This window comes from Lindgomyces ingoldianus (genome assembly GCF_010093535.1).
Source record: "Lindgomyces ingoldianus strain ATCC 200398 unplaced genomic scaffold BDR25scaffold_6, whole genome shotgun sequence".
Classification (NCBI taxonomy): domain Eukaryota; kingdom Fungi; phylum Ascomycota; class Dothideomycetes; order Pleosporales; family Lindgomycetaceae; genus Lindgomyces; species Lindgomyces ingoldianus.
Genome location: NW_022985167.1, coordinates 1,318,156 through 1,344,681, shown reverse-complemented (window position 1 = coordinate 1,344,681; position 26,526 = coordinate 1,318,156). Strand labels below are relative to the sequence as shown.

Sequence of the window (26,526 nt, the reverse complement as noted above, 5' to 3'; positions counted from 1 at the left end):
AGAGGTAAGGATCCGGAGTCCTTTGTACATTACTTGTATTAGCTTTGCTTCGCCCTTTACTAAGAAAGCCGCACGAAGGCATTCCATCGACTAATACCTTACAAGTCTCCATTAGCGATAATGATCTGATGGATGGAGAGATACGGGGGTGATGTGGCTTCAATTTCTAGTGGCGCTGTGGCTAGGGTTCAGCTTCTGTTTGGGTAAGGTGAATGTCACCCCATATGTCCTCGGTCTCTGAGCCTCACTAGAATTATGTTCAAATTCTCTGCGTTCTAAGATAATTTGGATTGACAGTATTTCGAGTCTCGGCTACCGGGTTCTGGAAGCAAACTGACTTGCTGATACGTCTGCAGGATTTCTTCGGTTCTACCAACAAGCAGCAAAGTCATTGTTTTACATTTGTTGATTATTTGTTCAAAAATAGCAAGCGTTGATGCTGCTAGTAAAATGAGAGAGTGAAGGCGTCGTGGGAAAAAAAGAGGCGCAGAAACGCGTGGAAATGGAGGACTCTGCTGAGAATTTGGAAGACTTTCTGAGGTAGAGAATGCATGGAGCCCGTGCACACGAGGTATTCCAGCTATTATGTAAATCACTGCCTTCACTGGAGGCTGTTCGTGGCTGTCCTTTTTTCTTTTCTTTTATTTAGAATAGCTTTGGACTGGGCTTTATCACGTGTATCACTGGTTTCAAAATGAAATAGAACGACCGACTCTGTTCATAAACACACACCTTCCAACGCATAATCCACACCTCTAACTCTACCATACTTCATCCTAACAACCAGAGCTACAAATGTCAGAACAATCAAGTTTCAGTGTTGCAATCCACACGTACGCGTCTAAGCTAACCGCAACTAGGATGACCTTGCGTGTATTCTGTACGACTGCAGCGTCCCAGTCATTTTACGTCCTGTAAAGAAGGACATTAACGAAAAGCTCGACCGAGATCTCGATTAAGAGGATCAAGCTCTTAAGGAGAAGGCTCGCTGGCGTACGAAAACACGTTCTGAGGGTCTTCATGCAGTCAAGGCTCCATTCTCATGATTTCTGAGAGGGAGAAGAGGATTGTAGAAGAATAGGTTAAGAAACAGGAGTAGGAGAAGCCGGAAGCAAAGGGAGCAGCTTCCGTTAACGGAATGCAAAATGATCTCACGGTAAGCTCTGTTGCTCCCTCCGCAATGGTAGATAAGATAGCAGATAAACTTGTCAGGAGTCTTGGGTTAGGTGAGTAGGAAAAAGGTAAAACTGCAACTACAAATGGCTAGCAAGGGAGAGCAGAGGGAGAGAGAACAAGAGAGTTGTGATATAAATCTCAAATAGAAAGACAAGCTGCGGGAACAGGAGCTGAAGCTAAAGCTACCCGCGTTAACAATCAAGGTTGTGATACTAGGCGAGATGTGAAGAGAACAGCTAGAGAGCAGAAACAGCCGCTAGTAGGTCAGAGATTCACTAGGGCGCATCAAAACGGGTCCCCGAAACTGAGGAGGAGGCCCTACGGTAATATGATTACCTCTTTGCGGAGTAAACGGAAACCTAATGAAGAATTGAACGGACCTGGACTTGGGGTTGAACAACCCCGCCTCACAAATTCCCACGGAGCGAGAAGAGTGCGGAAACGATACTATTGTCAACTTTTGAGGGAAAAATTAGTCTATGGTGTCATTGGTTGTGAGGCCATCGCATACTACAACCGTGAGGCAGTGGAAGTGGAAAAAGTAATACCGACACCTGTCAAAGAGCATCAGAGTCTGCAAGTGTTCACCGAAGAAGGTAAAGTTCATGAATTGTAAGCCCGGTGGCGGTGCAGTGAAAAAGTGTTGTATTAATCTAGAGCCTCTAGGGACAGCCATGATACACAGAGAGGTACGGGCACTAGTACATAGTGGCTCAGCGTTTCCATCAGGAAGTAGTACGATTCGACTTAGGCTTTCTAGACAAGTTACGTCTTACTTATTATATACTTTTGTTTGCTTTACCTAATAGCAAGGGTTAATATAATTAAGTTATAGTTTAATTAAAAGCTGCTTATACTTTTTAACTTTTTACTAAAAGTTATAACATAACTATTAAAGCTTTTAAAGTAGTAGGGTCCTCTATACTTTTAATATAGCACATAAGGTTATTTAATTTACTAAAAATAACTTTATAATGTAGCTAGTTTTTCTAGAGTTATAAAGCTTTAATTATAAAGCCTAAGAAATAATTATAGTTATAAGTAACTGTTTTTTCTCTTTTATTAAAGGCTCTCTTGCAGTCGCAGCCTGTAGAGAGTATACATAGGAAATTAAGTGCTATCTTAAGAAGTACAGGATAGTTGCGCTAACTAACTTAAAGCCACTAATCTAGAGGTTCCCTATACAAGGGACTGTTATTTTTTGCTATAATAAGGTTGTCTAAAGGGTTGTTGTAGTACAGGGCAAGCTCTAAGGCTATACTAACACGTAAATAGTAGCACAAACACGCTCCCTTAGCCCTTACACGCGGTAGAGACTGTAACCTTAAAAAAGTCTACCTTAATTATATACTACTTACTTTTAAGCCTTATTAATTAAATTGTAATAGTTAAAAATGTAGTTACGTTTGTTTGCCTTATGTAATTATAGGTAGAGCAAAAGTATTAATTGTACTACTTCCTGTTGGAAACGCTGTAGTGGCTTGACCTGGTTACATGAATTGTTTACGCCTTCAGAAATAAGGTCCTGGAGTTGTGATAATGGGAGGAGGGGAGCGCATTTGCTGCGCTTTGGTAGAGTGGAAGTATTTGTTGAAAAAGACAAAGGGGATGAATTGATTGCCTCTTTTAGGGCCTAAGTGTTTGAGGGATGGTAAGGGAGAGGGCAATTACTGCGGTCTAGTATGTTACAATAGCTATAGCTCAGGAGTTAAGCTCTCTGTTCTCCCACACCAATAAGTCGTAATATCATTGCTTCTCAAACTTAATACATGAACTGCATGTTCTCACCTCATGTGGAACATTTCAAGGATAGGCTTGGACAGGAATTTGTCGCACCAGAAGCACAACCCCACGTCTTTCACCTGTTGATATTCTCCTTGATTCTATCCAGAGGGCTGACTGATCAAATTTGTACTGCTACTACTTCACGTTAGGTGCAACTATGCTGTAGGATGTCGGCAATGCGGAAGGACTGTAGCTTGATTTCATGTAATTCACTTACTTTGGGTCTCTACAACCGGATGCTAGAATACTGTCACAGCACTTCAACAATATAAATCCAAAATACAATAAAGTATATTTACACCCTTCCCAACGCCCCCAAAAAGCAAACGTAGCAAAGCAGCCACCTATGCTCCCCTCCTCCGCCGTCCCTATCCCCATCCCCACCCCCCAACCAACCCACTTCCCGGTCCCCAACCTTCTACACTTACTCTCAAGCCAGCAGCCCAGAGCTCCTTGTCCTTATATTCAAGCAGCCGCACCCGTGAATGCAAATGGAAGACTAGACATTGCTTTCGCCTCGAATCTATACTCTATCTATCTAATCGTACAGGAAAACTTCTCGGAACTCTTCACCAATTCCAATAACTCTCAAGTAATAGTAGGGAGAGAAAAGGAGGATAAATAGTCTACTCTTTCTTTGGCCTCACAGTCTTCCCGTTTTGCGCGAGTTCCAGCTTATCATTCGTCGTTCGCATGTAGAACTTTCGCTCTAGAAACTTGAGGACTTCGTCGATAAGGCTGAACTCATTGTTAGTAACCTGGTGTATTGTTCTGAAAGTTGGAATGGGGACTCACATAATCGGTAAACTAATCCCGAGAACCGCCTTCCACTCACTGACATCCAGCGGAATAACGCTAAACAAACCCTGCAAAAACGGAACATAGAGTAACGCGAAATGCAGCGCCATGCTCAGACAAATCGCATAAACCAACATCATATTCTCCCACAGAGGAAGCGTAAGCAGCGATTCGGAAGACGACAGAGCGTTCATGGCATTTAGCATTTCAATGACCACAAGAATGGAGAGCGAAACTGTAGAGGCGGACTTGGCGGCGTCGTTTGCGAACATTTCGCAGCCGATTTCGGGGAACTGCGAGGAGCAGCGGTGGAAGTGGCGGAGTTGGTAGAATGAGATTTGGGGTCCGGCCGAGTTGAACATGAACCACCAGGCGTAACCGAAAACGGTTGCGGCTCCGACATAGGTGCCGATGACCATGTAGCGGAAGAAGAGCCAACCATCTACGAGAGCTTCGTCGCGCTTTCGGGGCTGGCGTTTCATGACGTCGTGGTCAGGAGGATTGAAGGAGAGCGCGGTTGCAGGGAGACCATCAGTGACGAGGTTGACCCAGAGAAGTTGGACAGGGATGAGGGCTTCAGGCATGCCCATGGCCGCGGTAAGGAAGATCGAGACGACCTCGCCGATGTTGGACGAGATCAAATATCGGATGAACTGTTGGGTATTGTTGTATATGGAACGGCCCTCCTCAACAGCGCCCTCGATCGTTGCAAAATTGTCGTCAACAAGGACCATGTCAGCAGCGAGTTTTGCGACGTCGGTTCCAGAACCCATTGCGACACCAATATCTGCTTTTTTCAAGGCAGGGGCATCATTAACTCCGTCACCAGTCATGGCAACAACTTCGCCAGCCTGTTGGAGGAGATCCACAAGCTTGGACTTGTGTGCTGGTTCCGTTCGAGAAAAAAGGGAGGCTCGCTTAGCGGCTTCCAATTTCTCCGATTCACTTAAGCTGTCGAATTGGCGTCCAGTATAGCTCTTCCCAGTCAGATCTTCATGCTCCCCAAACACTCCAATTTGTCGGCAGATTGTTTCTGCGGTGTTTTGATTGTCTCCTGTGATGACAACCACGCGGATTCCGGCGGATCGACACTGGCTGATAGCGTGTCGGACTTCAGGACGAGGAGGATCTAGCATGCCACAGAGACCGATAAGGGTGAGGTTTTGTTCAAGCTTCGCGTAGTCCTTGGTGGTCTTCGCTTTCTTCAGGAGAGGATTAGATCCAGCATCTTCGACCGAAGCCAACGCAATGACGCGGAGACCTCGATTGCCGTAGTCGATGATTTCCTTGGAGATAAGGCCAGTTAGCTGCTTGTTCAGAGGAACCTTCTTTCCGTTCGATCCAACGATTACGTGAGTGCATCGGTCGAGGATGGACTCCGGGGCGCCCTTGACAAGGAGTTTCTGGGTGTTGGGACCTTCGACCAAAACTGACATGCTCTTTCTGTCTCGAGAGAATTCATAGGTTGCTAGTCGAGTTGCTTGGTCCTCGTAGTACTTGCTAGCAAAGTGCAACCGGTCGTGAGGAGAAACGTTCGCGCGGGAGGCGTTAATATGAGCATGAGGAGTGCCAACCTTCTCAACCAAGACGCGGAGAGCACCTTCCGTAGGTTCACCAATGATGCTGTATGTTCCGTTCTTCGCATCCAGGGATAATTTTGCATCGTTGCAAAGCGCAGTGACTTCGCACATTTGCATAACTGTTGATGAAGACGCTGCGAGGTGCTCCAGTCGCTTCCCCTTGAATGAGATATCTCCCTCAGGAGCGAAACTGGTTCCTTCTACGTCAATTTCCTCGAGGCCTTTGCCGTCTTCGCTGATGAAAACGATCTTGTTGACGCTCATCTGGTTAGTCGTCAATGTGCCTGTCTTGTCGGAGCAAATCACGCTGCAACTCCCGAGAGTTTCTACAGATGGGAGACTTCGCACAACTGCATTCCTGGCAGCCATCTTACGAGTACCTAAAGCCAGACAAGTTGTAATGACGACGGCCAGGCCTTCCGGAATAGCGGCTACACCAAGGGAAACAGCAATCTAGTACAGTTAGCATTACAAGCTCGCAAAACACAAGAGGATGCTGACCTTCAAGTAGTAAATTGCCCCCTTGGTGAAGCTTCCATGAGCTGGATCATTGAAGTTCCGGATATTAATAAGCCAGACCAAAACGCAGATGGCAGTGATAACTTTTGCAAGCATATCCCCAAAATCATTAAGCTTCTCTTTCAACGGGGTTGGCTGCGAGATCTGCGCAGTGATGCTCTCGTGAATATCTCCAATGGCCGTACTCGCCCCAGTCAGGACAACCAGCGCCGTTGCATGTCCGGTAACCACCGTCGTTCCGGAGAACAGCATATTGACCTGATCCTGCTTGACGGCATTCGCATCTTTGACCGCCTTAGTCTCCTTTGAAACACTCTCGCTCTCGCCAGTGAGAATGGACTGGTCCACGGCAAAGCTGTTGCTTTGAATCGAGAGTATCCTGCAATCTGCCGGTATCCTGTCACCAATCGCCACGGAGATGATATCGCCGGGTACCAGATCGTCGGCCTTTATACGCTTAATGGCACCGCTACGGACGACCTTGGCTTCGTTGGCCGAGTACTCTTGGAGGGCTGCGATGGCTTTCTCGGCGCTAGTTTCTTGGGATACACCCACGATGGAATTTAATATGAGGATGGTGAGAATCTAAGACGAGGAGGTCCTCGGTTAGCGCTTATCCAATAGTGCTTCTATTCACAAGGCAACGGCTTACGACTGCCGGATCCACGAACGCCGTCCAATCGTCGCCCCCTTCAAAAAGCGCCAGCAGAAGTGACACAGCCGCTGATCCTAGCAGTATTATCACTAGCTGGTCCTTGAATTGCTCGAGTATGAGCTCCCAAATGGGCGTTGGAGGGTCCTCGGGCAGCGCTATTCACCAATGTCAGCAAAGGGGGCTTTATACAGTCCTCGAGTCTTCCCGTACCATTCTTCCCATACTTTTCCCTCAAGCTCCTCACCTGCTGCTCCGACAAGCCCTTCGCCTCCGTAACCTGAAAATGCCTTAACGCCTCACTGGGGGTCTTCGTATATGCGTTCTCCATCTCGTCGAGTGCACTGCGCAGCGAAAAGGTGTCGCGGCGCAAAAGAGGTTGGGAGGGTCTTGAGGAATCGGAACCTTCGCAATGATTACCGAGAGCGCAAGGGCGGGCGCAGTTGGCTGCACGAATATTAGGGGCAGCGCAGGACAAGACGATGGATTATTAATTGCTCGCAGTGTCTCGCGAGGCGGGGGCCTGGACGGTTATATACGACAGCGACGGCTGGAACAAGGCATTTGTGGGTTTGCTAGTCACTTTGAAGAAGACCTCCAGGTGTCCTTCTTGAAGCCGGAGCCACTAATACACTAGCGGCCGCTTTGAAGCTAGCCGTATTAGGCAATTTAAAGATTCATGGAGGGCTCCAGCGGCTGGGCCAGGTGCTGCACGTGGTGAACTCCTCCGATGACATTTACCTGTGTTTCTTTTGTCGTTTTCCTCTCCTATCCCGTGTATATTCACTTGCGTCGGACGTCTTCAGCACTTTGTGGCGCACAGAAACAGATACTCGGCAGCGCCGTTCGGAAGAGTCGAAGACACAATGTCCCCCACATCCCGCCAACCACACACTTAGCCTCCCAAAAGAGCCTCCAAATCCCGGTCCGGTAATCTTATCATCTCGCTCTGTTCAAAGATTCCACGCTCTGCACGCACTGGCTTCACAATACATTTGAGATGGCAATACCGCCCGCCATGGAAAAAGGGTCTTCTTATGCCAGGCCTATCGTTGAAGCAGCTTTACTAGGAGCACAGTTTAGAAAAGAGCCGACTTCTTTTGCTGTACAGCATGTTATTTCATGTCACGGAACTTGGCTAGAGTACATTTAATTTATTGGACTTAAAACTATTAGACCTGTTACTATGGATTACTACTGAAGAGAACGCTAAGGGGAGGTTAATTTCTATTCCGCGTGGAGCGGCGTTTTTCGATTAAAAAGTGTTAACGTGTCGAAAGCTGATTCTCTTTGAACCGCCCCCTTCGTAGAGCGCATCCAATATTAAACCAAGTCGAACTATCTTGGGCTCAAGGAAGGCCCATGGTTGTCGTCGAATAAGCAAATTCGACGGGCGTGAGTGCCCACTGAATCGAAGATCCATCTCCCAGTTCCAGTAGAAGTCGTATTCGGACCAACGTTGTGCAAACCATTGAAGAGAGAAGTGAGCAATTCGGTACAAGGAATGGACAGGGGCTTTGGCATGGTTGTAGACGTTATTGGGGAATGGTTCTGGATAGTACGACTTCATCTGCTGCTCTGACCAAAGAGTTGCCATGCCCCAGAATTCCTTGGGAAGATTGTCCTCGATAGTCTTGTTATATATCTCTTCCGAAGCCCAGATGGGTATGCTATCGTCCTTGACATGTAACACGAAGTGCACATCATACTCGCCTCCAGACTTGAGAGCATCACGAGGAAAATTATTCAAGTCACTTCTACAACGCTCTGACATCGTCTCACCTACCTTATCAACATTCGCCTAGAAATTATCTCCTGCAGCAACCAACGGCCTAGCAATTCCCAAGCACTATACGGAGCGGCTCGCACTGAGTTAGGATGTAAGTTTCAAGGTTCGACGACTTCCGGAAGCTGCATGAAAAGAATCTCCATTCATGCATCTCTCTAGCTACTGAAATATCTACTTCCTCCATATCGCCTCTACCGTGGTATCAAGAGGTCCCCTAGAGCCCTGTGACGTCATATCCACAAACGAATTGTAGTGTAGTTGGACCCAATTGAGTCCAATCCAATCCAATCCAACCACAACACATAAGAACGCCGAAATCGCTATGCATTCGTAATGATCATGCCAGGAGTAGTGTCCATGAAGATGTAAATAAAAATAAAAATAAAAATAAAAAAAATGCTAGATGTAAAAAGAGCCGTAACCAAACATGGCTCATATGCAATGCAAGTTGCAATGTTACAGATATGCTCCGAGATATGCGTGTTGCGGTTGATGGGCAGTTGAAGAGGTTCATAAAACCCGAACAGCGCCAACGATTGGAAATATTAGATTACGCGAGGGGTGTCATAAGCCCGTAGATTCCTCGGAGATGCTGGGATTGCGCGAGGCGCAATACTGGAGAATAAGTTTTTCGAGATCGCGGATTTGGAAGGGTTTGGTGAGAAAGCCTTTCATGCCGACTTTAGCAGCACGTTCGAAAGCCCCGTGCGTGATGTCCGCGCTGACGGCAAGAATGGTGGGGTTTGAAGGGCGGTTCATCTTAAGGATGATTTCGGTGGCTTGGAATCCGTCGAGGAGTGGCATCCACAGGTCCATTAGAACAACATCGATTTCGTGTCCTGGACGGTCTTTACGCATCTTGTCGATGGCATCGTTGCCGTCGTACGCCTCTACTATGGAGGTGTATCCCAATTTCTGGAGCATGTTTTTCAGAAGCCTGCGGTTGATCTTGTTGTCTTCTACTACTAGGAAATTCAAAGGACACCTCTTAGCTAGCTCTCGGTCAAAGGTGCCACTTTCCGCTAACGTGCGGCTCTTGGACGCGGCCCGAGGACGAGCTGGAGATGCAGTGCGTCGAGGAGACGGAAGACCAAGATGTTGTAAGGAAGGAGCAGGCTTGAAAGTAATGGATGGGCTTTTGCGAGCTAGAGCTTTGCGCGTATTGTTCTTAGGCTGTTCAGATACTTGAGGTGGAGTGGTTGGCTGTGGTGTGCCGTGGAGTGGTGATGCATCAGCCTCAAGGGAGAGGCGCGATTTAGTGGAGGGTGTAGGCGACCCAAAGGGTGATGTTGGTCTGCTACATACCTCGCCTGGGGTTAGTGGTACACGGATTTCGAACTCGGATCCCTTCTCTGGCCCTGATACGTTGGATCGAAGGCAGAACAGATCGCCGCCGAGTTTTCTTGCCAATCCTTTCGCTACCATTAAACCCAGGCCAAGACCTTCGCTTTGTCGAGTTGTGGAATCATCTTCTCTCGAAAAGGGCTTGAAAAGGTTGGGTAGAAATGCGGCTGGGATGCCCGAGCCAGAATCTCTGACATTGATAACAATATATCGGGCTTTGGTGCTCAGGCAAGCTTTAAGCGTGATAGATCCGTTGTCAGTAAATTTTATCGCATTAAGGACGACACACGAAATCATTTTAGCAAGGTCTTTCTCATCGACTAAGTTTCGGTCAGCCATCAAGCGCTTTGTATATCCGCAAGAAATTACTCACTAAGGATAGTTTCAGGGACGTCTGGAACCACCATCCATTCGATCATCTTTGTGTTGACCAGGCCATTAGAGCATCGCGTCCTAACTTCTATAACCTCGCCTAGCTCCGTCTCTTGGGCGGTGGCCGAATCTGGACGTCCACCCACTTTCAGGGCATCGTTGATCACGTATTGGAGTACGTCTCGTAAGTTTGTATGTCGAAGGCCGGGCACGACGGAGTGTTCCGAAGCAAATAGCGGAGAGCTAAACGTGTCGCTATCACAGTGAGTTTCTGATGCCCCGTGCGAGCACTGCTTGTCAAAAGTGTCAAAGCTCGTTCCACTTGTAGAGAGATGTACATGAGTGCGAGCTCGAGGTTCTTCTGAGAACGAATGCCGATATTTCAGGCGGGAGCTCCGTGCAGATTTGGTTGTGTTCTCACTGTCCCATGGCACTTCCTCTCTCCTGCGCTTCTTCGCCCGGAATTGGGTGATGGGGATGGTATGCCCAGCCACGAGAATATCTGGTCGTGGGTTGTGTGCAGGGTTGTTTGCGGGACCTTTATCCAATGGAGATAGAGGTGTTTCTGGGACGCCCATGTTCATGTCGTATGCATGAACAACATTGTCGGCTGCTTCTACTGCGCGTCTTGAACTATCTGTTACATTTTATTGTTAGCTTTTCTGCGCCTGCGGTTAGATGTCCGAATGACCGTAAGGTAGATCCGAGCAAGAAAAGACAGGCGAATATAAAAGTAATCAACGGACCTTGCACAGCTTCAATATTCTCCTTCAGTGTGTCCAGCACTTCGCGTATCTGAGGATCTTTCTGGCCTTCGGCCGCTTCCTTCACATTGGCCATCATGACATCGAGCATTCCAACAACCCCCTGCATTGGTGTCCGTAACTCATGCGAAAGACTTCGGGCATACGGTCTCAACGACTGAGCGACGGATATTGCTTCGTGAGGTATCACTCGTGGTCGGACATTATGGGCTGGCTCGGCCGATTTTGCAAACTCCTTTCTCTCCAAAACTCTTTCCAGAATGAGGTCCTCCAGGCCATGGAAAAGCAACTCCAGAGAGCCCCAACCTAATTTGCGGCGAGCGGCACCTTCCTTCGTCCACATAACGCCGAAGTGTGCAAAGCACTTCCCTTCCGCAAACAGTGGGATTCCAATATAGGCTTCTCCAGGTACAGCAAGCTGGTTCGGATTGTTGACGATGAATTCGTTGAGCTTCTCTGGGATAATGAATATCTTGTCGTGCCGCATGTAGGCACATGGACAGGAATAGGCATGGTACTTGAAGTTCCTGAGCTGGTGCTTGACCCCATGGCCATCGTTGAAGTAAAAGGCAGCACCCATTAAGCAAGCACCCGGCTCCCCAATGGGCGGCATTTCCACGGCAACATCCTCATCATCCACTAGAATCCTTTTGGAGACGAAAGCATACTGCGCATCCGCAATGTTGGCCAGCCCTTCGGTAAGCAAGGGCCAAAAAGATTCTGATTCTGTTTTCCTTAGGGCATCCTTGAGCTTCACTAACTCTTCTGCAGCGTTGCTTTCTTCGAGGGAGTAAAGACGTAAAAGATCCTCTTTAAAGCCATCCTCGCCGCCGTGCACAACCATGCCTGGCTGTGGACGAGAGAAACAGAGGGAGTCGCGTTCGATTATATCGGGCGGCTCACTGCCAGGGTCGACAGTATTTTCCCCCATGGCTCAGGCCCTCATACGGTATTTGGGGTGGGAAAGGGCTCCAGCGCGGAGAATTGGCAACCCGACTTACAAGGGTGGTGGTTCGATAGAGTGAGAACGAGATTGTCAAACAGTGGGGGGGAGGGGGGGGGGCAAGGGATTGCAGCAACAGGCTGGGAACGGGTAAGGCGGTCGAAGCAATCAGGGAAGACGTTGGGCCGGTGGCATTCCGAGGAGGATGACTAATGGGGGGGGGGGGGGGGGGGGGGCAAGGGATTGCAGCAACAGGCTGGGAACGGGTAAGGCGGTCGAAGCAATCAGGGAAGACGTTGGGCCGGTGGCATTCCGAGGAGGATGACTAATGGGGCATGATGGTGCAGCAGACTGGTGGGTGGGTGGGTGTGAGACTGCGAGGAATGTTGCGGAAGACTTGCAGACACGCATCGATGCTGCGTGTTAGTTGAAGAGAGGGATGGGAGGGATGAAGCAGGCATGAGCAGCACTTGGTTGGCCTGGAAAGGATCGACCAGCTGGCGTGGAACACAAGGAGGGCTGGCGTGGAGCGCGGTGAGTTGCGCCCCAAGAAAATCTAGAACGTGAACACGACCCAGGGCAGTGGTCTCGCGAGAGCACGGCTTTAAGGTCTGTCCGGAGGCCCTGCGGACGAGAAAGCAACGAAAAGACGAGCAAAGTACTAGGTAGAGCAGCGATAGAAGTATGTCTGACGACTGGTGTATCTTGTTCCCGCGCTGGGGAGCGACGCGATTGTTGGGCGCTGGGAGAAGCAAACATGGTAGTCTGCTCGTCCGGATGGCATTCTTCGAGGTGAGGGTCCTGAACACTTATCCGGCATCACAGCCCAGCACGGGATCCGCCCAGTCCAGAATCTGAACATCCCTGTCGGATTTGCAGAGGGGCTGCACTGGACTCATCTGCCTCCCGGCCCCTTAAGCCAACCTTTCGCACGACCACACCCCAGCACTGGGCCGTGTCAGGAGAAGCATGACGAATGCATCATGCTGGGCATGGGCGGCAGTAGTCAAATACGAGGGAAGGAGATGAAGATTGTCGCGCTGATGGCGCGAAAGAGCTGGAGAGGGAGTTGTTATGTGAAAGGTCTAGGCAGGGGTTGAGGCAATGACAAACGCTCCTCTGAGACTGCCGGCACGACGCCGGCACGACGCCGGCACGGCAACGACATGGCAGCGCTAAGATGCAACGCAATTCATTCCGAAGGGTTCAGTGAGCGTGCAGCATGCGTGCAAGAAACCCGAATCCGTCTCACACCTTGGCCGACGTCAGCGGCTGGGGAGTTGGTGTCAGACTCACGCTGTCCTCATTCGACTCGGTGGAGTTGGGAATGCACGACGTTGTGGCTGTGCTGTGTATGCTGTGCCAAAGGAGTCAACCAAGGTCGTTTGAAGGACGCTACTCGTCGCTCCACTCTCCCCGCGTGGTCCAGTTCAGCTGTTATTTGCCTTCAGCCTTTGCTCCCCATCATCCCCTTCCGAATGAGGACTGTGCTACCTTTGCACACAGTTCCTTTTTCACAGCGCATCACTGTGCCCCCAATCTCCAAGAGTCCCAGATTGTGTTACACAACGAAGGGAGATAACGCAACAGTTGGCTTCATTTCTCCCTGGACTGACAGAGATAGCGGCACATCACCACTCGCTCAACCTCGGAGCAGAGTAACGTGTCATCTTATCATCACGCCCTCAATTGTCACACCTGCAGCCGCTCTTTCGATCCACGCCGTTCTAGACCCGACGGCTTGAGAGCGGCCGCCGTTGGCAAAGTCATCAATCATATCAAATGAAGCAAAGTAACACACCAGCAATAAGCTCTTTCGGAAGTTGAGCGAATCGTGTTCCTTCTGTAGCTCACGAGCATTTAAAGGCGTATTGGTCTTTTGCAGAAGTAATGTTACATAGTGTTATCTTGGGCAAAGGGAGAATGCTCAACTCTGTGCTTTGGATACAGCTCTCGAGAATAGTCAACCCCGACGCTTGATTCTTCAGCAATCGGGGTTCGCAAGCCGTTATTCCCGTCCCGGTCGGAGGTCAGCAATGTGATGTGCACATGCACGCCTATCTTCATCGGTTGTCTAGGCAGAGTTTGCCTTCCATCACCGTCCTCATCTCCTGCAAGTCCAGAAGTCCGGCGGCCCTTACATTGACAAGCCGTGCAACCCGCTTCGCCCTTAAGTCTATCTGTGTCGGCGAGCACGAACTCGGAGACTTGTGCGGAAATCAGATTTTCGGAAGCAATCTTCATAACGACAACTAACTTCACCGCATTTTATCCAAGCCATTCCCCAATAGACTCTTCAAACCTCACGATTCCCACGCCCTGAAACGCCTTGATACATCCAGACCTGGAGGGCTTTCCGAACTGCAGCCTGTTCTGAAGCGACTCCTGACCTTTCTGCCAAGCTAGAATCTAGACCCATCCAAAGCGCTCCACCCCGTCACTCCTTCAATTTTCAGCAACCCTCGTCGTGGTACTTTACGCACAATTACTGTCAGCCCATGTGACTCTCAACTTCGTTCTTGGTGTTCTATCGCTTTCATCCTCTTCTCCACTTCCGAAATTCGAGCGCCGTCAATAATACTGCGGTTATCACACGATACCAAAGGTTCCGAGTCGGGACAGCAGATAGCGGTCAATTCCACCCATGGTTCGGGAATGTTCACGTTATGTCCAAACAAGATGTGCCGAAAAAGCTTCTTCCAGACCGTCAGTGTCGTTCCATTATGGCGGGCTCCAAAGTTTAAGGTGGTCCAGACAACCACTGACTACGTCTAAGGACTGCCACATAATAATCCTCCGACTTCGCCTTCACACATCCTGCTGCTGAGACAACAATGGCTGTGATATATGACGAGATCATAATATCTCGCCTTGTGCGTAACCTACATATTTTGGCAACGGTCTAGGCCCAGGCCTTATATGTCTGTCCCGCCTTGACACGTCCAATTACTCTAAGTATAGAGCACTTGACCTTCGGTCACTTGAAGGTGCTCGTCGGACCTTTTCGTTATTGCTAGTGTTGCATATGTTGGGGCGCATGTATGCGGCGTTAAGTTCTAGGCCTTCGCTGAGCTTGGAACGTGAGCATGATTCAGTAGCCGGATTGCATGTCATGAAGGTTCTCAAATACAGAATCAAAACGCGAGTTCGCGATGACTCTTTGCTCATACGGCCTGCATGGCGAATTCAGCGCATTCTCGTTTGTTTTGGAGGCAGTTGTGGCCGCAAACTCGATTGGCTCAAGCATGTCCACCACTCAAAGGTTTTTATGAACAAGGTAGTGCATGGGATGAAAAACTTCGAAATAGCTCACAGCAAAAGATAGATGACACATAAATTTCCCATTGTTGAGGTTTGTTGAGGTTCTAAGTGTATGTGTTTGACCATTGGACATGGGTATTGAGACCGGAAGTTAAAGTCGGGCCTGGAACTTGAAAAGACAGCATGGGGATCATCATCAATAGCACAATTTTTCAATAAACCGAACCCGGCTTGTAACAGGGAGACGCTTTCGAGCATGAACCTAGTCTAGATCTTCTCTCAAGTGTTCACTCCCGTTCACCAAGCTTATCTCACCTTTGGCAACCACTTCCCTTCGGGTTTACACCACCATGACCCACAAATCCCTCGTTGTCGCATATCACCAAATATGCTTCCAAGGGAAAATAAATGGAAAGGACCCAAACAATATCTACCGCATTCTCGTAGATGTGCAGGGCACACCTCGGGTTCTAAGATTGGATGATCATCATCTGGATGACCTCAGAACAAAACATACGCCCAATGGGTGACACCATACATCTCCTTCCCAGCAGGTAAGACTGATGCTGTCCGTGGTAGTTATTGTATATACTAGAAAAGGCAGGAGCCTAGATTCCTATGAAACAAATATAGAGGTAAGAGCCCGGCAGAAGCCTATACATGTAACTGTGTAGGTAGTCAGGCAAAGGAAGACGATACAGCTCTTGCTATGCACCAATTCCCTCCTTAGGTCACCAATCCCGACTTTCCCCAGCATGCATTCCCCTTTCTCTCTCATTTTACCACTCAACCCCACGACCCTCAACATGCCCTCCACGCCAACCTCGTCTCTTGTACAAACTTCGCACTTCCCTCTTGTGGCCCTAAGCTCCCACTCACGCTCGCATTCCTCGGCGCCATCAACCTTAACTGGTCTGTGACCCTCAAAATCCCACCTCCACATTTACTAACCACACCGTCTTCCCCGCCGTCCAAGGCCAGTAGTTTCTGGTCGAAGGCGCCAGATAAGGGCCCGTGGAAGGTAGTGTTGGAAGAACTCTAGACGCGCGCGGTTAGTCGGGTTATGCATAATAAAAGCGGACGGTAACATGGTGGGGTGGCATTCCACCCACGATGGTGTCCAGAGGGAGTAAGGATGTATCAAGATGGCAATGGCAACAAACAATCATACCTTTCCCGCCTCCACACCTGCCAACATCTCATACCCAGCACTAAACGTTGCATTGACTCCTTCCTCCAACATCATATTCCCCATAATCCTCGTGCCCATCTCTCTCTCCCCTGCACCACTCGCATCCCAGCCAACAACAAACCTCCATAGTGCATCTGTCACAATCTCTACATTTATTTGACAGTTCTTCCGGTTCTGGGAAACCGGGACTCCGGGCCCGATTTGCGCGTACATGTTGTCGAAGGACAGGGTTAAAGCACTAGACGTTAGGGAGGAGGAGACCGTGCCAGGTGAGCAGCCAGAGCCTGAGTAGACGAGGGATTTGAGGGTTGTGTTAATTGGGAGTGAGCGGCTGAAGGGTTGGGCGATGACGGTGGTGGGAGGGAGAAGAGTTAGGATGCAGATGAGGATGGGGAGTAGGGAGAAGGGCACAGGCATTGTGGAGGAAAGTGTGGAGTCTTCTCAAGACAGATTAGGAGAAATAAACAAAAGCCGTTGGTATATAGATGTAAGGCATCGATAGAATGCAGATCTGCGCTAACATGCTGAACTTAGATGGAGGTATTTATATCATCTCTCAAAGGTTGTCATACTGAGGTTTTTATGTCATCTCAACCGGGGAAACGAATCAACGGCGCTGACAGATTAAAGTAGACACAATACGACGAAACAATCTATCATACATACTAAACCACTGTCTTGGTTCAATACGAGGACGTAGCGAGTGAGCTCGAGTCATTGTGCAGCTATTATATAACCTTCATTAGAACACAGCAACAATCGCAAAAGCCCTGTCACGCAAAGGCATATGGATTCCTCTATTTCACCACCAAGCCCACCAACCACAACAGCCTCCACCCTCTAAAATGGAATCCCGTTCGTTAAAAGTTGGAAGCGATCATACCCACCAGTACTGTAACTCCCCGCGCTCTTCCTAATCAGCTCTCTCATGAAATCAGCCGCCTCCCTCTCTGTTTTCTCCAACACAAACCTCTCTCTAAAATGCTGAATAGTTTCCGGTTTAAAGCAAGGCAGTCCACTATCCAGCATTACCTCTACAACATGCGCTAGATGATTGCAATGCTGTCGACTTGCCAAGAAAGCTTTGATTGTGAGTTCTTCGAACCAGCGGTACGATTGGGATGTGTTGGAGCCCCCCATGACTGCAATCATTTCGCCCGTGAGTTTGAACGGCGCGCGCTCGAATTTTATGCCACCGGGCGCGATATCGAAGCAGAAGCCAAAGTCGATGTGGATGATATGACCGGCGTCATCGATCATGATGTTGCCGTTGTGGCGGTCTTTGAATTGGAGGAGGAATGAGATCACGCTGTAGGCGGCCATGCTTTTTACGAAGTTACTTCGGGCTTCTTGGAACCGGATGGATTCCTCGCCGCCATATTTGGACACGAAGTAGTCGTAGAGTCCATTGACTGCTTCTCGACCGAGCATGTCGCGCGATATTGAGTTTGGTAATACGTCGATGACACCACATCCGGGAGCAGTTGCAGTGACACGATACGGGTAGACCCAGACGTCGAGTCCTACGTTATTGAAGATGCCTCGGAAAGCGGCGATCATTTGCAGCGCAAGGACGTCTTGTCGACAGTCATCACCAACTTTGAAGATTGCGGACTGCCACACCTCGTACGTAGGTTGTTGTACTGATCCGTTACCACGCTCAGAATCTTCTTCAACAAGACCAGTATCAGGCCTCGACTTCCTGATCCTGAAAGTCGCCATATACGGAGCTTTGGCGTGACTTTGCAGTGGTTTTCCAGATTTTCTGTCGATACCAATCACCACGCCTTCGGGATTGCTCGGTAGATAAACACCGACCTCGACCTTGATTTTGCGCAGCTCTTCTTCAATCTTTTGTTTCTTCACCTCCTTTTCAAAGCTGATGAATGGGCGAAGTTTGCCCGAGATGCCCGTAACCTCGTTGAAGAACGAGAATTCGCGCTCGTAGAATGCCCGGTCCGCTCTTGTGAAACTGGACTCCAGGCTTTCCATTACTTTGTCAAGCGTTGGCTTAACTGGGTCAGGCTACAAAATTTGTTAGAAAGGGTGTATGCATGCATTCCAAGTGCCCACTTACGATTTGAGAATCTTCATCTTTGTAAGCATTTGCTTTCATGTTCCAGATGATTTGGTGAGCGAAGAGGTGCGAGAACTTCGCAGTCTCGATGATATATCTTTCCACGTAGCCAAGCACATCATAACGGAGTGTCTGGACAATCTGAGGGACGTAGAAGAAAGTGACATCTACAGAGTGGCTCTCGAGTGCCCTCATCGCATATTGAATAATGAACGGATGATTTCCGTATGCGGGCAAGAAATATGTAACAGCAGTCATCGGGTTGACAGATGCCCAGAAGAGTAGGTACTACAACAGTTAGAAAGCTCTATTGTTGAATTTTAATTTTACATACCTTGAGTTGGAATGACACATCATCAGGCAGCTTACTTTCAAGTAGGATCTCAATAGAATCTGGTTCATCGAGAACTTTGTGCGGAAAATTAAGCACCATCCATCGAACTTCGGTAGTAAGTCGTTGAGATTGAAATCGTTGTGGCAGGTGCACCGCAAGAGCAGGATTCTCCGCCCATGCAGTTTTCAAATGACCTGGAACAGCAGCCTGATAAAATGCGGTTAGCCCCGAGATCTTCGAGTAAATGCGATAACTTACGTCGGCCAATGTCTGGCTGTGCTGCCCCGACGTAAAATGGTGCTTCTTCTGGTAGTCGAGGGGGAAAAGCCAAACCATCAAGCGAGTCTGCTCATTTGATAACAGAAGGGAAAGCAGCTCTTGTTTCCCTTTTAGGGACTTAAGCGCTGTTCCGGATTGCAGGCCAACGCCCCCAACAACCTGCAAGTATGATTGTACATCGGACAAAACATGCGTTTCAGCTTTAATTTGAAGGCGATTGCCACCAAAGGACCACCTATCAAAATTAGCCATTGACGGCAACATCTCGCCAAGAGTCTTACTCAGGTGCTTTTGCGAACCATGCTAAACCGGCAGTCAGAATTCGATCCTTTAACCTCCATTTGATTTCATTCGGCAAAGTGGTGCAATGTCGTACTATTCGCAGTCCCAAGAGAACTATGTGGAAGTACGCTTCGCGAGCTAAGGGCTGAGGAGATCCGTTGCTCAATGAGTCCAGAGTGATGTGCATTAGCCGGTTGTAAACTTGCTCTATATCGGGGTTACTTAGGCGGGATGCGTTGAAATGACTAGACAAGAACTGCAAGAGTCGGAAGTGAGGCGCTATGATGTTGTATATCTGCTGCTGCCGTCGCACAAGAGTTTCCTTGTCCGATGGAGCGAATTCTTGCTTGCCGTAGAACGGGTCGGGGTGTCTAGTCTAGTTAATACCAAGCAGGAGCAACGAGGACTAGGAACGCACCCTATTGCAGTACTAAATATGCCTTGTCTCTTGCGCACCGTGGCCTCCCAACATTCAGCGATCGCAACAAATATCCGGGATTCCATGCGAGGGTTTTCCTTGATCACGCTCATCCAGAGGGAAATCCCAAGTTTGATGGATTGCTTCGTGAACACAGCGAATGGAATCCCCACCAGATGGTGGATGATGGGAGACTGGTCTTTCTTCACTCTACATAAGAGAGCAGATGCTCGACGAAGGATGTCCCGCAATTCCGCGATGGTGACGTGCTTGTGATTGAGAGTGCGACCCTCGAGGTCGACCAGTAGCTTTGTAGCATCCTCGATGCTTCGGTTAAACACAGACATCCTTCTTCTTGAGGTCTCACCCGACTTGCTATCGATTCTAAGCCATTCTTCCTCCTGATCATTCAAGCCATCAATGAATTGGTACTCCTGGCGTGTTGTATACTGAGCGATGAAGTCTGACGCTGTATTGATGTTGAGGTCATGTTGGCGTTCAATGGCACCTATCCGCAGTTAATTTCTGATAGCCTCACTGTATTCAAGACCTACCAAGGCGCTGATCCGTTGTTGGTATGACTGATCCCATCTCAAGTGCGAAGGAACGACCAAGTGAAATATGTCCGTAAGCACCCTCGTCGTCGTATTCTGAGAGGTATGTCTACGCGGTATTAGCCGTGCACACGTACCTAAACATTGAATCTGACCTGTAGTAGACCCTTGATGTCTAGGGGAGCAATGTCTAAAACTCCAACGACCCAAGCTTTAACACGTTTATAAAAGTTGCCTAACGTTGTCCGACGGAAGCTGTAGTCATCCGAGAGCTCTACTACGATATTCTCTTTAGTAGACGTGAAAGTGGACGTCCAGGTGTACTCGTCCGTCTCGCCCTCGAGGCAGCTAGACCACATAATCGAGAGAAGCTCTAATAGAGCAAAGAGCGCAGTTTTCTGACAAAGTGTAGAAGGCACATCCCTAATAATGATATCTGCTGATGCAGTTGCAACCTCTTGGACTCTGGCGATTCGGTGGCAGCAGGCGGCGAATATTGTTGCCAGTTGTTGTGCAAGATACGGCGTCGAGAATAAATGAAGCTTTCCGGAAAGAGTCTTGTTGACATAGGCCCTTGTTGCAGCCGTTGCAATTGTAAACATGCAATTCCCCATCGCACCACTACGCAACTTCGGGTCTAGGAAGTAAGTAAGTACCTTCGTGCAGTCACCAGTACCGGCGCGAAGGCCCTCAACAAGATATGCCGTGTTTAGAAAGACCACCTCTGAATAACTGAGCGATTTTATGTCGGCTTCGCAGGATGGCAATAATTTGAGCAAGCGTTTCTTCTGTTCCACTGCATGTTCTGGAGACTTTCCTCGTCGAAGGACTGTATTCAACTCAACGTCGCTCTCTACGTGATCGGCTCTTCCTTCTGGAATCAAAGGCTGGCTATATTGCGCTAAAGTTCTGAGCTCGCTGATATACTGCCGTCCACGTTGGGTAGTAAGATCAAAGCCATGAACTACGATGTTGTACCAAGCATCACGCTGGAGGCTAATGATGTATTCATCGAGTTTGGCTAGACCGTCTACGGTGGCATTCCTGGAGAGAAGTACGGACAAAGGCGACAACAACTGCGCTATTTCTTGGGCAGCGAGTTCCGCGTCAGGAATTTGGCGATTGGTGACTTCATGCGCGTCCCCTTTGCTCACGATCGTGTCAAGGAGATGCGTAATGTAGACTGTAAAGGCTAGTGATGTTGTGTGAATCTCGTTCGAGAGGTGAAGACGGGCATTCATGACCTATCCAAAATCTTAGCTTGATGACATACTCACGAAAGCAATGATAGAACCTACAGCTTCAAGTGTGGCTTGATCGTTTCGGATCAAGGCATCGTGACAGAGTTTTGAGTATAGTTTTAGCAAGGACCGGAATTCACCAGGACCACTGTGGGTGCCCAGGAGAGCCGACTCGGTTATGATCTTTGCGTCAACAACTCTGCTTGCTCGACCAATCTTTTGGATAAGCATAGACAATGCCAGGGCTGTTATTTTCTCATCCTTACAGCTCCTTGCAACTGATACCACGGTCTGGACGACAGTGGTGTACACATGGTGTGGCTCCTCCACGTCGCTTGGGGTTAAGGATATCGCGCTTCCGGTAGTTTGATGGTTGTAGACATTAGCTGTTCGAGAGGCTTTCCCACCGCCATTCAGGGAAGGGGAAGCTGTTCGATCGGTAACGGGACCTGCGCTGATGACATTTCCTAGGCTGTATAATGTAGTGATAATTGCATCCTGCGGCAGAAGACTGAGAACGGAGGCGAGGCAATCAGCGGCTACGGACGCTATCCGCTCATCGAAACCACCTTGAACGATAACTCGTGGTAGCAATCGACCTAGAGCCGAAGCCATAGGGCTGGAGAGTTTCGCAAGAATAGCCATAGACTTGAGCGCGATCGGCGCCAGAGTCAGATCCGCAGTCTGTGCTGGATCGTTCAGCGCACTATCGAGCCAGGTCATCAGAAGGTCAGAGTCGGCAATTTCTTCGTTGTAGACGGTGCAGCACAGGTAGGTGGTTAAGATTTTGGCCTTGACCGCAGAAGCCTGGCGTTGTTGCCATGCAGATCCTACTCGCTGGAGGTAGTCCAAATCATTCTCTAATCGTTCCATCTCTTCGACAGAAATCTTGGTGAGACCTTCTGCGAGAGCATCTTCTGCAGTTGCGCTAAGAATGTGGTTGCCGTGATACGACGAGCGAAGAAAGTCCAATACCTCCTCTGAAGCTCGGTCGGCCGGTTCAACCAACAGCGATGCGCAAGCAACCACTAATTTCAGGAAGCAGTCGTGTAGGATCATGGCACCAAGGGGTCGGCCAATGGCTGCATAGTGCTTGGCAAAGCGTCTCCATTCCCTCAAGCCATGCTGATGGGAGCGAGCGTTGCGCACGACTGACAAGGCGGTCTCAAATGCAATCAAGAACTTCTCTGATAGAGCCGCGCGGATGTCTTCTACAAGCTGGAGCCTTTCATAAGCATTCCAAAAGGTCGCGTATTTGGCGGCTGCGTTCAGAAACCCAAGGAAAGAAATGCTCTGGGTCATGACCCTTGCCAGCTCGCCATCAGCTGCAAATTCGAACTGATCATCACCGTCAAACTGGTCAGCGGATAGGCCAGCTGCAGCAGATGTCCAACCCCCTACATATTTGTGAATGATTGAGGAGACCTGCGAACGTAGAGCGTTATGATGGACACCAAGAGACAGGATTGCGGAGGTGAGACTACAAGTCAGAACTTCATGCGGAGAGGGACCAATATCATGGAGATTAGGCGACGGTGTGATTATCTGGGCATAGGACTCGGGGAGGTACGGGGAGAGTCGTTGGAGGAGTTGTTCCGCAATCTCGGTGGATTGGATAAAGGGAGCAGCCTTGCACAGCGCTAGGATAGCCTCGAGCTCTGGTTGTTTCTAAAAGACAATCAGCAACAATGTCCAAGTCCATGAAGATATGCGAAGAGCTGAGGTTAATTTGCGGGACGTGCACCCACCATTTGGATATTGGTGACAGCTCCACCACGACCTTCCCCCGTGCCATTGTGGATCGGGGCTGCCTTCGGACATCTTTTGTATAGGCGTTGCAGGTCTGAATTTTGCGATGCATGTGGAGACGCGTGGGCGGAGAGTTGTGCGAGCTTCTCGAATGCATCGCGGCGGATGCTGCGTCTGTGCTATCGTTCAGCTTGCGTCGAAGGGGGCAATAAACACAACTTACACCCTCATTTTATATCATCTCGCAAGGATATACGAAGAGAATCGTCAGGGAGATGAGAGCTGCCCAGATTAATGGTGTGTGGCGGGAAAACGATAGGTTGATTTTAGGTTTGGGAGGTGACGAAATTCCACGATGAGGTTGGCCGAATGCTGGAATCACCCGTCACGAAGTGTGGCGGTTGTGGCGGTGCAGACTACCATTCACGAACATTTCATCTATGAAACGGCTTTGAGATAATGAGAATATATTGTCATGACCCGTGATCCAAACACAGGTGCACTGTCATGCTCGTAAATAATTCATGACAAAGTTCATACCCGCATTACTCCTCCAGAGCCTATTCCAAGACATGCAACCTGAACACCGGTTTTCGAACTTAATATGCAAGCATCAGCAATAACTAATCCGCCCCAACGCTAAGATCCGCAGTGAAGTCTTTGCGGATTGTCAACTCCTCAAAGTCTTGCTCATTGTTAATAACCAGCCCCTTCTCGTTTGCCAAGTGGAGTAAGCATATGAAGCAGTAGGAGGTCGAGATATCCACCATTGTCTGCTTAGGATAGACAGTTTGCAGGTTGTTCATCACTTGAGTGAACTTCAATGAGCCGTCCACTGCTTTCGCAGCAGTGTCGTTAAGAGTCTCTGACGGATTAGGTGCTTGAATCTGTGCTTGTTGAGTAGGCACTCTTCGCGAAGTAGATAGGATGTTCTTACCTCTTCAAAACCAATACCTTTCCACAGTTCTTCTTTCAACCGTCGCACGTCGACCTTCTTTGCTACTCTTGCGTATTGGACGTATTCCGGTCGGAATCTTCGGCTTTGAGTTACCAGCTGAGTCCCGAAAGCGCCTTCCTGGGCCCCTTGCAGTACACCATCCAGGGGTTGCACTAATGCGGCTCCATCCTCAGCCGGTGGTGAGAAGTGATCTCGAGCGTCGGCAAACACATCATCGTCGTCCGGCATGGGCCCTGGCAAATCTAATCCATCATCTTGAAAGAAGTTTGCATCGTAGTTCCCCTGGGCTCCTTCTTCATCTGCTGCCACGGCGTTCTCTTCATTCTCCCTTTGCGCCCAGTAAGCCTCATCGACTTCCCCATTGATGTTATCGGCAGGCTTCTGTTGATGTAGTTTGTGGCCACCCTCTCTTCGCGATCCCATCCGCGCTTTGGGCTTCAGGAACAATCGTAATAGTTGTTTGGAATTGAAATGCTTGTCGTCAGGGAGTAGGTTTCGCGTCTTCGACTTCCACTGTGCCTTTGGTAGCAAGATCGTGGAATTTGATGTAGCTGGAGTGTATAGCGCATCCGCCATAGATTGAGTCATCGGTGCCGTAAAGTCAATCTCAAATGGTTCCTTCTCTTTGCGTTTCGTCGTTGTCGCAGGTTTTCCAATATCTTTGATCCGCCTAATTCGCCAATGCTCGGGGCCTGCCCAGTTCTTCCTCAGAGCTTGATCAAAGTAGCTGAGGATATTCTCCTGCTCTTGTCCCTGACCGTTGGATACCGAAATCCCGTACTGCCGGCTTTCTGCGTCGAAAACTCCGTCGTCTGCACCCTCCCCAGTACTCTCTTCTCCATCACCCATGCCAACGGCATGAACGCGGGCCTGAGGGTCACGAGCAGCTTCCCTGGCCCAAACTTCCCCTCCTTCTCCAAAACCGGTTTCGGGAGGTAGGTCAAAGCCAGCCATGCCTCTATCATCGTCATCAAATCCCATGGCATTGTCATCGTCAAGGAACAAACCCGACCGGTTGCCTTCTTCTTCATCGTCTTTAGCGTCCTGTCGCAAATCGTCCGGCGTTTTGAGAAAAGGGAGATCTAATGATGCGTTGGCATCGCCGAGATCAAAAGTCTTGAGAGAAGGGCAAACGTCCTGCTGGTCTAATTGAGAAAGGTCTGGGAAATACTTGGCTGCTAGCCCAGAGATGTCGATTTCGATATCCTCGAGTACTTCCTCTTCTTCTAGATGTGGGGGCTCGGCCTCGCTCGGTGCGGGCGTCGCACGCTTATCTTCTTCCGATGCGTCTTGTGCATCGTCGCTGCTATCAAAGACTATCCTGCCTTTCGAATCAATTGCGAGATGGTTGAGCAACAGACCTTTCGCACCACCTTCATCAAAGTCTGCTGAGGCTTTCTTGAAAAGGGGATCGACCGAAAACTCAAGTTCCATCTTCTTGTTCTGCAATTGTGAGAAGGATGATGCGAGTGTTGCTTCCGCGGAACGCTGTGCCTTCTTCTTTCGCTTCTTCTGACCGTCCTCGCTCTCTTCATCGTCATCTTCATCGCCACCATCATCATCATCTCCATCCCGGCGCTTCTTGTTTCCGCTCTCGGCAAGACCACTGAGCAGTTTACCAGTGTCAGTTGCTACGCTGTCAACGCGGCTAGTATAAATCTTGACACAACCGTCTAAGGTGCAGCTGGCCTTTTGGAAATTGACTCCATCGCCTTCTTTTAATAAGGACATGTCGTGGAAATAATCGATGAGGGCAAAGTTCCATGAATTTGTCGCGTTGATTTTCTATCAAGACGTCAGTCACTCATTTATTAGGCCAAATAACCAGCCCTGCTTACATTGTCTGTTGCCAATTTCATCCATTCCTCGAAATTCGCGAGTAAGGGCACGCGCTTCATAGGGGTCACAGCAGTTCCCGCGACATCTGGCATGTCAGGATCGTTGGACGGTGTATGCGGGCTATGAGGGGCGAGCGATACTCTTCGTCTGGCCGGTGTGGCGGAAGCCCGGATGGAGTTGATCTGAGCATTCTGCAGTGCCTGACGGTTGTGAAGGCGATTCGCCTTTTCTTGACGGTCATCGTTCAAGGGGATTCTGAGCCTGGTTAGCGTCGTACATGAGACCAAAACCTGAAGAAAGTCTACTTTATAGGCGACTTGTGCGGTGTTGCCGCAATGCTGTATTTTTCGCGTGCGCGCGGCATGATGGCAGTGTTCTTGGTGTATGATGGTGAGGCTGCTGTTCCGAAGATTATGTTTGTTGACGCGAAACGGGCCGTCCGCCACAAACATCGCCTAGGCACGTGATCAGTTAGCCAAAGTGGCGTAGTGCTGTGGCTGATGCAGACAACGACGTAGGCGTCGGCACTTCGAGGCAGCTTGATGACGCCCCCCGTCTGTTCTGCCTTTTCTTGTACTTATGTTGGATGGTTTGCTACTTCGCATTCAATCTCTGTACCT

The 26,526-nt window shown here is 49.2% G+C and overlaps 8 protein-coding genes across 8 annotated transcripts; 2 read left to right on the top strand and 6 right to left on the bottom strand.

Moving 5' to 3' along the window:
* Positions 1 to 795: 795 nt before the first annotated feature.
* On the top strand, positions 796 to 1,792 carry BDR25DRAFT_351313 (uncharacterized protein; the record flags this gene model as incomplete). Its single annotated transcript, XM_033694831.1, has 6 exons — positions 796 to 819; positions 861 to 909; positions 961 to 1,025; positions 1,055 to 1,069; positions 1,100 to 1,226; positions 1,323 to 1,792. The coding sequence occupies 6 exons, from the start codon at positions 796 to 798 to the stop codon at positions 1,790 to 1,792; spliced, it is 750 nt and encodes a 249-aa protein (XP_033551648.1).
* A 1,580-nt stretch (positions 1,793 to 3,372) lies between these two features.
* On the bottom strand, positions 3,373 to 7,072 carry BDR25DRAFT_301441 (calcium ATPase). Its single transcript, XM_033689573.1, has 5 exons — positions 6,724 to 7,072; positions 6,511 to 6,668; positions 5,841 to 6,443; positions 3,757 to 5,792; positions 3,373 to 3,699 (listed from the first exon to the last, which is right to left on the bottom strand). The coding sequence occupies exons 1-5, from the start codon at positions 6,839 to 6,841 to the stop codon at positions 3,588 to 3,590; spliced, it is 3,027 nt and encodes a 1,008-aa protein (XP_033551647.1). The 5' UTR covers positions 6,842 to 7,072; the 3' UTR covers positions 3,373 to 3,587.
* BDR25DRAFT_351311 (uncharacterized protein) lies at positions 6,923 to 7,580 on the top strand (the record flags this gene model as incomplete). Its single annotated transcript, XM_033694830.1, has 4 exons — positions 6,923 to 7,076; positions 7,112 to 7,378; positions 7,410 to 7,435; positions 7,470 to 7,580. 4 exons carry the CDS (start codon positions 6,923 to 6,925, stop codon positions 7,578 to 7,580), a joined length of 558 nt encoding a protein of 185 aa, XP_033551646.1.
* A 1,283-nt stretch (positions 7,581 to 8,863) lies between these two features.
* BDR25DRAFT_322953 (sensor histidine kinase-like protein/response regulator) lies at positions 8,864 to 11,710 on the bottom strand (the record flags this gene model as incomplete). Its single annotated transcript, XM_033692071.1, has 3 exons — positions 8,864 to 9,963; positions 10,017 to 10,652; positions 10,762 to 11,710. 3 exons carry the CDS (start codon positions 11,708 to 11,710, stop codon positions 8,864 to 8,866), a joined length of 2,685 nt encoding a protein of 894 aa, XP_033551645.1.
* Positions 11,711 to 12,098: 388 nt separating this feature from the next.
* Positions 12,099 to 12,593, bottom strand: BDR25DRAFT_112204 (uncharacterized protein). Its single transcript, XM_033683594.1, has one exon. It carries the CDS (start codon positions 12,479 to 12,481, stop codon positions 12,146 to 12,148), a length of 336 nt encoding a protein of 111 aa, XP_033551644.1. The 5' UTR covers positions 12,482 to 12,593; the 3' UTR covers positions 12,099 to 12,145.
* Positions 12,594 to 15,784: 3,191 nt separating this feature from the next.
* On the bottom strand, positions 15,785 to 16,592 carry BDR25DRAFT_311225 (uncharacterized protein; the record flags this gene model as incomplete). Its single annotated transcript, XM_033691220.1, has 2 exons — positions 15,785 to 16,021; positions 16,155 to 16,592. The coding sequence occupies 2 exons, from the start codon at positions 16,590 to 16,592 to the stop codon at positions 15,785 to 15,787; spliced, it is 675 nt and encodes a 224-aa protein (XP_033551643.1).
* A 282-nt stretch (positions 16,593 to 16,874) lies between these two features.
* BDR25DRAFT_280365 (phosphatidylinositol 3-kinase 3) lies at positions 16,875 to 23,167 on the bottom strand. Its single transcript, XM_033687804.1, has 10 exons — positions 23,109 to 23,167; positions 21,418 to 23,028; positions 20,275 to 21,363; positions 20,120 to 20,228; positions 19,566 to 20,073; positions 19,147 to 19,518; positions 18,845 to 19,100; positions 18,587 to 18,793; positions 18,253 to 18,540; positions 16,875 to 18,200 (listed from the first exon to the last, which is right to left on the bottom strand). The coding sequence occupies exons 1-10, from the start codon at positions 23,109 to 23,111 to the stop codon at positions 17,016 to 17,018; spliced, it is 5,628 nt and encodes a 1,875-aa protein (XP_033551642.1). The 5' UTR covers positions 23,112 to 23,167; the 3' UTR covers positions 16,875 to 17,015.
* Positions 23,168 to 23,649: 482 nt separating this feature from the next.
* Positions 23,650 to 26,287, bottom strand: BDR25DRAFT_255258 (barren). Its single transcript, XM_033686345.1, has 4 exons — positions 26,212 to 26,287; positions 25,906 to 26,161; positions 24,047 to 25,852; positions 23,650 to 23,996 (listed from the first exon to the last, which is right to left on the bottom strand). Exons 1-4 carry the CDS (start codon positions 26,268 to 26,270, stop codon positions 23,733 to 23,735), a joined length of 2,385 nt encoding a protein of 794 aa, XP_033551641.1. The 5' UTR covers positions 26,271 to 26,287; the 3' UTR covers positions 23,650 to 23,732.
* Between the last annotated feature and the right edge of the window lie 239 nt (positions 26,288 to 26,526).